Source organism: Monopterus albus, unplaced genomic scaffold (assembly GCF_001952655.1).
Source record: "Monopterus albus unplaced genomic scaffold, M_albus_1.0 scaffold345.1, whole genome shotgun sequence".
Taxonomy (NCBI): Eukaryota; Metazoa; Chordata; class Actinopteri; order Synbranchiformes; family Synbranchidae; genus Monopterus; species Monopterus albus.
The window spans coordinates 435,369-446,214 of record NW_018128225.1 but is presented as its reverse complement, the minus strand read 5'-3'; the positions used below and the strand labels follow the sequence as shown (position 1 = coordinate 446,214).

At 39.3% G+C, this 10,846-nt stretch overlaps 2 protein-coding genes across 5 annotated transcripts in view; both read right to left on the bottom strand.

Moving 5' to 3' along the window:
* LOC109974738 (kinesin-associated protein 3-like) overlaps nucleotides 1–5,541 on the bottom strand; it is a 15,600-nt gene extending 10,059 nt beyond the window's left edge. The window contains exons 1-9 of one of the 4 annotated variants that reach the window (XM_020625093.1): nucleotides 5,477–5,541; nucleotides 4,546–4,677; nucleotides 3,706–3,863; nucleotides 2,726–2,790; nucleotides 2,111–2,252; nucleotides 1,318–1,417; nucleotides 1,110–1,234; nucleotides 884–982; nucleotides 216–394 (exon numbers count right to left, since the gene is read on the bottom strand). In XM_020625093.1, the coding sequence (XP_020480749.1) occupies nucleotides 216–394; nucleotides 884–982; nucleotides 1,110–1,234; nucleotides 1,318–1,417; nucleotides 2,111–2,252; nucleotides 2,726–2,790; nucleotides 3,706–3,863; nucleotides 4,546–4,637 (960 nt within the window). In that variant the 5' untranslated portion in view covers nucleotides 4,638–4,677; nucleotides 5,477–5,541. The other 3 variants (XM_020625091.1, XM_020625092.1, XM_020625094.1) reach the window with 3 other exon arrangements.
* Nucleotides 5,542–8,569: 3,028 nt separating this feature from the next.
* pdca (phosducin a) overlaps nucleotides 8,570–10,846 on the bottom strand; it is a 5,938-nt gene continuing 3,661 nt past the window's right edge. The window contains exons 4-5 of the mRNA XM_020625080.1: nucleotides 10,478–10,590; nucleotides 8,570–8,752 (exon numbers count right to left, since the gene is read on the bottom strand). Of these exons, the coding sequence (XP_020480736.1) occupies nucleotides 8,570–8,752; nucleotides 10,478–10,590 (296 nt within the window). The remainder of the gene's footprint in view (nucleotides 8,753–10,477; nucleotides 10,591–10,846) is intronic.

The window sequence follows — 10,846 nt, the reverse complement described above, 5'->3', positions numbered from 1 at the left end:
GACTAAGCGGTAGAAAATGAATAATAAGAAAACACAAAAAGTATCAAATCCTCACACTGATCAAGTAATAATGTTTTTTACTTGAATAATTGATTGCTTTATAAATTGTAACTGATTCTCAAAACTGAATAATTTGACGGTGACAAAAACAAGAAGAGGTATTTGAGGTTCTTCTCATGCCACGATGAAATCTTAAGTCCATCTCTTCCACTCACCATGTCATTCTTGTTCTCCAAGAAGATGGACAGTTTTTTGAGGAATGAAACCACCAGGACCAGCAGCTCCTCATGATCACGCTCAAGAACTTTGACTAACAGACCCACTATGTTTTTATTCCTCATCTTCAGCTCTGTTCTCGTGTCCTCAGCAAGGTTCAACAGGAGGTAAAGAGACACTGGGAGACAGTGTAGGAAAGGGACAAAGAGAGAGAGAGGGGAAGAAATGAGGAGCAAAACATGAAAGAGAAGTAGACTTCATAGAGTTAAGCCTCACAAGTACTAACTGATGCCTTTCATTTAATGTAGGGGTTTAAGTCTTATAAAGCTAGTTAAGCTGTAACTGATGCCTTTCATTTAATGTAGGGTCTTATAAAGCTAGTTAATGTATGGGCTTGTTAAGCTATCAACTAATGCTGTTTCGATATTGCTGGAAATAAAAATGATTTCAAACTAATACAGAGTGAAGAAGATGGGTGGGAAAGCCTTAAACTTGTTCAGATGTGACAAGGAATGTGCACACTGCTGCTTGGATTTAACTGATGCATCAACACTGAATGCACATTTCAGCAAAGAAAAATATAGACACTGGTGTAACAGCCACTGCATGACAAATGAAAAAACAAACCAAAAAAAGCTGTTCTTTCAGCGTAGAAAGGCCAGCCTACCTCTGAGCAGCTGTTCCTGTTTAGCCAGAAGGCCCTGGTATTTCCTCAGAGCTTTGTCTTGGTCTCTTCGTAAAGAGCCATTCTCTGGTGCTGATTCATGTACACAGCAGTGTTAAGGAACAACTGCTGTACACCAACAAAATAATTCAGGGGCGATACACATTGAGGGTAGACATAAGAGACAAATGAAGAGGAGGGGGAAATGACAGCATATATAAAAGGATATAGGCTTTGGATTTCTTGTGCAGCTCCTCACGCCACACATCGTACCTCTTCAGCTCATGTTCCACCACACTCATACACAACGCACCTATTTTATAATGGCTCACCACTCCATGAAACTGGGAGAAGCTGGAGATAAGGGGAGGCCGCAGTAGAACAGCAGTACATACTAACAAGACAGAGGACTGTGGACTATTGTGTATTTGTGTTACCTAGAGAAGCAGAAGAAGATGTAAATGATGATGGTAGCCAGCTCTACACTCTGTTTCCAGTCCTCCCTCAGCACTCTGGCCAGAGCTCCTAGAGCTGCCTCTACACACAGACACGCAAATTTCAAACGATGTGACATGACTTACAGGTACAGAATAGAGAAAGCTTTACACCAAGATCATAGTTCTCTCTTAATTTTACACTCCCGTTTCCTCTGAAGGCAGCACTAGGTGAAACAATGTTTGGAAAATGATTTGAGGAGAGTGTTACATGAAATTAACTAGTTACAACATAAAAAAGTGTTGTCTTTACAAATCAGACTCAGTTCAGCACATGCAACCAGCTGCTGAATTCTTTTGGAACTTGGGTTTACCAAAGATAACTTGGTTTTTACCCACAATGCAACGCAAAATTAAGCTCAATGTGAATCAAATGTTGAATGAATTTTTAGATAATGTATTAATATGGAAAATATGAGAATATTCCAAAGACCCTGCAACATAGTTTCCATAAACAAATGATGTGTACTAAATACTCTAAAGATACAAGGATATGGTGTCTCTCAGTTCATGGCTGAATTACTAAACAATACCCATTTTATATAAGCAACTGATAATTGAGTTATTCAACTCATAGGCACTGCACAAGAGCTTCCCGTACTAAATACTCTAAAGATACAAGGATTGTATTGTAGGATTGTGAGTTACTAACTCACTTGTTGAGCTATTATTATGAATGTGTAGGTATGAGCTACTTTGTTAACCATTAATATTAACACGTGGAGTGAAGCCGCACCACTTTTCAGCAGCTCCACTAGATTGTCAGGGTTGCGAGCCAGCTGCAGAATGAGAGCAGAACCTCTGATCTTCTCTGGGATGCCTTCATAAAGCAGCTCAACATACTCATCCACTTTGGTTATACTTGCTTCCTCATTCACCTGCACAGACACATACACACACAGTTACTGACTCATAACAAACTATTCAAATTTCAGTATAACAATGAATTAACATGAGATTTGAAGCTTTGTGGTTTTCTTCTTTCACCAGCCATACTGTAAGGTACATTAAACAGAAATAAATAAAAGGGAAATCATAAATTATTGATAAGAGAGGCCTCACATTTGATGATAGTGCAAATCTAATTTAAGTCCCAAAACAGTCGCAATTACAGTGCATTTGTGCAACTTGGGGCTGTGTTTATAAGCATAACAGTGTCCCTTGGGTTTAGTTGGCTGGATTGCATTAAGTAAACTGCAGAGGGAAAAGGTCGCTCATGTTTACACAGGTCATGAAAAAACACAGAGCAAAATTTGGGGAATTCTGAGTGAGAACTGAGATCAAACTGAAATGGCTATAAAGGAACAAGGTGCATGAACAGGCAGACTTGGACAGTGAAGTGATCCGTTACCTCCATTCCTTCAAATGGTGTCAGCTCTCTCGGTTTCACAGGTCTTTTCTCCTTCTTCTCCACTACTGACACAAACAGCCAACAAGTTGTAACTAATTTATTAGATGGTTTACACTGCTATTAAATACTGTACATTTACACCAATCTTCTCACTGTTTCCAACAATGTGTGCAGAACTGTATCTACATGGGAAACACATGCTGTAACACTCCTCAAATCTGCCAACCATATGTGCCTCTACATGGTAATGTTTCTGATCAGACATCCCAGTAACAAAACTGGAAGCCTATAAGTAAAAATTCATGTGTGTGATTCATGGGCCACGATCTCATGATATTAAAACAGGATTATATTTACTGTCTAGGTGAAAAGCTGTGCCGCGATATCTGTACATAGCAAAACCAGAGCAGCAGCCAGCATAGCAGAGTGTGAGGGTGAGATTAGCATAGAAGATGCCCCCGCCACTTTTTATGTTCAGTTTGTGGAAAGGAGTTCAGTTAGAAGATCACACACTGCTCAGTGTTTCCCATACACTGATTTATTTGTGACACACCGCCACAATATCAACACTGACCGGCACATACTGATTTAAAATACACAGGTTAAATCTTATTTCAATATAATGGCATGTGTAGCACATGTTCACTCAGTCCCTCCATGTCTCGCTCTGTTTCTGTCACACACACACAAACATATGACAGCCATGACGACGGACCGTCTACGACCAGCTCTTCCTCTCCATGTTTGTTTTTTTTTATGCAAAGCTGTCAACTGCGGAGATCCATCTCTTCAGCTTTAAAAACAGTATTAAAATATTGTGTCATCTCATTCTCGTGAACCAGGTATCGTGTATTGTCTTGTCTCGTGAACTAAGTGTATTGCCACACCTTAACTGAAAGTTTGTGATCAAATTTTGATGGTGAAACTTTAGATATTTTTAGACTCCACAGCCAGGGATCAATACTGGTGATATGACTCACCTTTGCCCTCAGCTGGGAATGATTTCCTGTTCTGCAGGTAGTAGAGGAGCTGCTCCACCTGGGGCAAATGGGAAGGAGGGATGAGCTTACACTCCTCCAACAATTTCTTGGCCAAAGCTCCTATATCTGTACTAGGAGAAAGACTTTTCACACGGACACTGGAGGGAGAAAGAAAGAGAAGGGTGACAGGTAAAGGGTGACTGACTTCATTCGTTTACCACATCTTGGAACATGTTGATGACATGAGATTGAGTATTTGAAATCAAATACTAAACTATGCAGATCCCTGTAAAGGACCATTTCCAATCCTAAAATTAAGCTGAAAAACAAACCCGTGACATTTGGTTAATACTTTTAACCCAAAATACTTTTGGTTAAATTTTTTAAAAAGTACCAATAGCATTTAAGTTTCACAAAGATTGTATGAACCAGCTGATAACACACGAGTCAGTTTGCTTGACACTAGTCCATATCATTTTAGCACACCAATCAAATAACTGGTAATACATTTACTTACTCCTATCCAGTAACGATGGATAATAGTACACAGAACAGACAACACAGTGTTCTGAATAAAACTAATCTAATCCAAATAGAATAAACAAATGAAAAGATGTAGTGAAAAGAAGAAACAATGATGATCTGAGGTAGATGGAGAGAAGAAGATTATACAATAGAGCATCATCTGTGACCATGATCAGTCAACTTCAGTTCAAGCAGAAACAGCCCCAGCGGATGTGGTGAAATGTTGAATGTGTTCTCTTATGTTTTCTATCTAAAAATGAAAACCACCCTAACAGAAACAATGGTAGTTGTGCTTATAAAATCAAGTCCACTCACATCTTCTGCCCCTCCTTGCGTTCCCCCAGCAGATGACCTCCATCCTCTCCCAGTATAGATGCTTCCACCTCATAGTGGACCACAAGGGCCATCTCCGTGGGATGGACATCTAAACTGCCTGCAGTCACTTTGCTTTGGGTCATGAAAGACAGACAGGTATGCAAACAATAACCCATACATTGATTCTGTTCCATAGCTTTGTCAAACTCCAGGGAACCTATTTCATGTTCACATGCAGCGAATTATACAATAAATGAGTACAATGAAGTCAGTCTCTCCGTGTCCACGTGTCAAACATGCAGCTATCAAACTTATTTCACTCATTTCTGACAACTTCCTCATACTGACTTGCTCAAGCCACTGTGTAAACTACCGGACAGTAATCAAATTCTCTATATCATCCAATAAACCTAGCTAGGTGAGCTAACCCACATATCCCCGTCCACTTCGTTTAAGTTCCTGCTAAATCTCTTTTCACAACCTCTCGGTTAAATGTCGCTGTGCTTACCGGCGAAAACAAAATCAAAGAGCTTTATTGATTCCTTAAGGCCTTTTTCGGCACTGTGGAAATTCGCCACACAACACACGAGGATTCCCTGCTGATTCACGTAGATTAGCTCCTTACTTTTAATTTATTAGAGCGCTCTTCCAAAATAAGGTGGCTTTAAAATATGTCTGTCACAGCAAGCACACGTTAGGAGCGTTAGCTAGATGACATTACCCCCAAACCCAAAGAAAACGCTACATTAACAACAGTCATGTTAGCCTTTATAGGTCTCACCGTTTGAGGTAGCACGCGTCATCCTGCATCTTCCTCAAATTTAAGCTTTCAAATTTTAAATGAACTTAATAGCTTAATCACATATAATGAATCGCCCCAAATCACGACCACACACATTCATACATTAATCGTTAGTACTACAAGGATAACCTGGATGCAGAGTGTTTACATGATGGACCGCAACCGATTTTCTTCTTTGTTTAATCGGGGGATTGTTAACATAAGGATCACTATCGCCACCTACTGTTGATGTAGCTACATAGCCTTTAAATTCTTGATACCAGTTCCTGGACTTCAATAAAACATTTCATTTAATAGACCATAATTTAAAAAAAAAAATGGCAGCAAGAATCAAAGGAAAGGTGTACAAGACAGTAGTGAGACCAGCTATGTTGTATGGGTTAGAGGCTGTAGCAGTGAGGAAAAGACAAGAGGCAGAGATGGAGGTAGCAGGGATGAAGATGTTGAGGTTCTCTTTAGGAGTGACCAGGATGGACAGGATTAGGAATGAGCACATCAGAGGGACAGCTCAGGTCGGCTGTTTTGGGGACAAGGTCAGAGAGGCCAGATTGAGATGGTTTGGACATGTGCAGAGGAGGGATAGTGGTTATACTGGTAGAAGGATGTTGGAGATGGAGCTGCCAGGCAAGAGGTCAAGAGGAAGGCCAAAAAGGAGATATATGGATGTGCTAAAAGAGGACATGAAGTTAATTGGGGTGAGAGTAGAGGATGCCGAGGATAGAGTTAGGTGGAAACAGATGATTCGCTGTGGGGGCCCCTAACAGGAACAGCCGAAAAAAGAAGAAGAATTAAAAAAAAAATTTGTATTAAAATACTTTCGTTTTGGTCAGGGGTTCATTACTCTAATGGAAATAGTGATATAATATTTCAGTTTCTCTCCCATTTGGCACTGCTAAGAGATTGTGATTAATCATGGATTCCATCAAGGCTGTCATCTAAGCCCAAGCTACAGTTCTTTATATAACACATGCATTCAAATGTAATGGGCTCCCCAGTACTTATAAGCCAATTAGCAGATAATACAACTTAAATCAAATTCTGAAAGTTATAGATGATCTGTATTTATTTATTTTTAGAGGCCTCTGGTGTAACCCTAAACCTGAATAAATGTGAACTATTATCTATCCCCTTTCATAATTCATTACCTTTAAGCCAAAGAACTAAACAAAATACTAAAAAATTAATAAAACAACAAATTCTCCTTATTTATTCATTCAGTTACAGACTGAAACCAATCAGTGGTGCATTTCTGTCACCCGGCCCACTGGAGTCAGTATGATTATCTCTTATATAATCTAGGATAGTTAAGGTCTGCCAACCTGTGTCTGTAGCCAGTATTTATTGAGCACCACTGCTGAAACAGCAAAAGTGGAGTTCTTCCTTCCAAGATCGTTTCAATAAGTTGAGGCTTTGCATATAAATTCAGCCTAAATTAAAAAATATTATTATATTGTAACTATAATCAGCCATAGTTCATAATCACACTTGACCATCTACAGCCAACACTGTTTGTATTGAATAGCAGATGGAGGGGCAGCAGCAGCACATATCAACCCAGGGGCTTCTCTTTGAATGCCAACCAATTGACCTTAATTCCTCACTTTACTTTACTTTCCACTTGGCATAAAGCTTTGAAGTCACTGTAACTTCTGCTTTTTGTTATCTTGCTTGGCCTGTACCTTAATCACCTCTTGTTAATGCAGCACACTATACAGAAATATAGCTTTAGCCTATAGCTTTATTTCCCTAGTTTAGAATTTAGAGGGCTTTTATAACTGACATTGACTATCTGTAAACACTGCTATTGAAGACGGTCGGCTCACAAGGCATAGAGGACCCCAGAGCCAGGACAACAGACAGCCGGAAAACACAGTAATATACTTAAATTTTTAATGAACAAAGAGAAGTGCAAGGATGCTGAGACTCAGAATGTGGGTGTGGGGGGTGAAGGCTGAGGACTCAGGAGAGGGCGAAGGCAGCTAGGCAGTGTGGTGCTCACAGAGAATGAGTGGAGAATCCGGGGACACGTGTTACAGAATGTAGAGTCCAGCGATGCTGGCAGGAGGGTGCAGGTCCTGAACACGAGCAGCCGAAGACCTGACAGCTATTGCAACTACCAGTTATCTGGCCTAGTTTCTTACAAAGCAGTAATCTGTCATTTTTGTTTTGTTTGATAAAAATAACTGCACACCTGATGATGTTCTCTTTGTTCATTATGACAGGTTTTAATCAAGTTAACAGATTAAAAAACACTTTAATGCAGCTATTCAATGAGCCACGTTTACATCATATATGATGAAAGGTACAACAGTGATTCTATGCCCGTCTTATAGAGTGTCATTTACACAGGATGAATCATTACCTACCTTTAAGGTACAGACAGCCAGTTATGGTCATATGGGCCCAAAGTGTATTCTCACATTTATTAAGAGTTTATTTACCTTGACTGATGGACTTTAGCAAAAGGTTTGTCTAAAGAAGCACAAAAACTATAATATAAATAGACAGAAATAGGTCAAAGCTACTGTAAAACACATCCCCAGGTGTTGTGTGTGGTTACAATAGACTGAAACAGGCATAGATGGTGGGTCATCAGAGCTTCATAGAAAAGTTGATCTGTTTCCTAGTGTTCCCTCCAGTATTACATAGCGCTCTGCATACTTTATACAGCATTGTGGTAAATAAATATGCTGTTACATGAAATAATGAGAGGTCGAGTTGACCTGCTAAAAGATATTCCTTTGTGAGATCATAAGATCAGAAATGTACTTTTAGGGTTTTTGCAGTCCTGTTGTAGTGTATACAATGTTATACAGATGCAAGCAGACAAGGATCACCTTTGTAAAGCCATTTTAATTGAAGAACTATGATAGCTGACTTCTGAGCAGTTTTTCAGAACATACGATGTGTCTCACAGTAAACTGCTTCTAGATACAATAAGCATTCATGTGTATGCCTTTACATGTCTACTATTGCATGTGTGTATCTGTACATACAATGTACTGTATATGCTTTGTTTCCTTGTGTGTGTGTGCATGTGTGCACTGGCTGGATCACTGTGCCACTGTCATCCTCCACTTACTCCAGTTCATTTTTTCAGCTCTCCTGTCATTTGCTTTTTTACTGATAGGGCCTTCCTGGCTTCTCTGATCTTCTACAGTTCCTCCTTTTCTCTCCTTCTCTCAATTATCATCCTTTTTCTGTTTCTCTTTCTTTCTTCTGCTATTCCACATCCTCACCCTCATTATTAGCACACACTGTGAACTCTGTCCCAGGTAAAAGGCCATATTCATTGAGAAACGCCTCCACATCTGCTGCAAAAAACTCTTCATTGAAGTGTTTGGTAACCGCCAGGAAATTACCAAGTAACTCACCCGCCTTGTAGACCAGCAGGGCAGGAAGGACCTGGAAGGATGTTAAAAGGAATCCAAATGTACTTGCATGCTGTCTATGAGGGTCATTATATAACAGTGGCAGTGACAGAGTAGGTACTCTGCATCTTGTAACTGTAATACTATAACCGTTTTCCATAACACAGTTCTTTTAAAAAATTGAACTGCATGTAATATGTACAAAATAACCACTTAGCTACTTTTGTTTTTAGCCTTTTGGAAATTCAATTTTTTATCTATAACAGTTGAAAGAACAGTAAAAGATGTTACAATTAAAGGCAAACCTCAAACACAACAATGCTCTATAGCACAACAACTTTAATATAATTAATTCAGATATAATATTCTAGTTATGTAGCTATCACTGCTATGCCTGTTATGATGCGGTTTACAGTGATAGCAGAGGCAGATTTACCGCTTAATTTTCACTGCAGTCTTATGAATCCATGGTTTCTTGATTTAACAAAGAAGAAAACAAAAGCAGGCTTTGAATTTTTAGCTTGGGGACATTAGTTTTGCCAACTGAAATTATTGTTGGTTGCAGATTTGATCAGCTGTAGTCGGCCATGCAATCAACCTTTACATAGTGGGTTGGTGGAAAACAGAGCCTTTGGCTGAGCTGTTAATGTTTTTGGCTCACTGAGATCCCTGCAAAATAGTCTTAAATATATATTTGATTGCTACATAAGGTGCTTCCACTGCACAAACCTTCTCAGGGGACCAAGAATTAGTGGAGGAACTCAAGAAGTCTCATTTCAACATTTAGTTCCTGTAGGGTAGTCCCTGCCTCCAAATACTCAAGAAGACTACAAGACCGTGAGCTAATGAAAGAGAAGGAGCTGCAGCTGAGAGAGCTAAAGTGTCACTGAGAGGGGAAGCGGCGGTGGTGGTGAGAAATAAAACTTTATTTGATAGTCTTCATGGAGGTCACGTTTTAATGAAGGCATTAATAGTCAACACTCAGTAGATTGTCTCCTTTGGAGATAGGGTTTGCATGCTCCTTTCCTCCTTTTTATTCATTCTGTCATGGGGCAGGTACTGTTGGACCCACAAAACTACAAACTCTGATACTGCCACTACTAGAAATTATACTGCAAGTACTACAGCTCAGTGTCCCCATGTCATGAAAATTACATTATTAAGTATGTTTTAAACTGTGTTCTAATCAATATATTAACCAACATAAGTTATTCAATGGATTTTAACCTTTCAAAACAGACCACAGATCACAGGGACCTGTGAGACACTGCATGTGTGAACTGAAGGACATGTTTTATCTTTGTTTTAGTACTCTATGTGTTGTTATATGTTCAACCAGATGGCATCCCAGACTTAAAGGAACCAGCCATAAACTGTTCCTGCCATACACTGTGAAGATAAACAGACAACATATTGTTTAGTGTCTCAGGGGTTATCAGGGCAAAGCCTCTCAAGTTCTCTTTTCCTGTTCAAATCTTCTTTTCAACTTGATTAATGCCTGGGATGCGTCTTTAGGGAGTTTCCTTTGTCCTATATATCGTTTATATATTATTGTTGTTGTTTAGACTAAGCTCATTCAGACAACTCTGTATGCCTATGCTGACTTGTCTCTTTGCTGCAAGTAAACCAATCTCTTATTGAAAGATTCCAGTGACTTCGTTGCTTCTTTGAAAATTCTTTTAACACCCCATTAGTCTCGAATATTAATAATAATATTGTCTTAATCATTTTTTGCTCATTGTGTTTATAGTCTACTAACCTCAGAGGAGAAGTGCTCAGCAGCACCTGTCGCCACAACATCAATACGACAAAACTTAACAGTGGAGTACTCTGAAGCCAGGCAGTCCAGACATAAGTTCAGCTGTTCGCAGCCTGAAAAAGAACAAATAATGCATGTGTAATAACTATAATTAGCAAACAGCATTGTAGTGTCTGACCATTTTCTAATAACTTTTGAATTTCCATTAATGGATTATACTCTATGTGGGAAACAATTCCACTACAGCAGATGTCTATCTGGCAATGCTGTTACCAAGTTTAAGGAAATAATTCCATCTTTATCTACTTCAGTGCCATTTGCCAAAACAGTGGAAGGAGGCCACCTTAACTTTACTCCCATACAAATCGA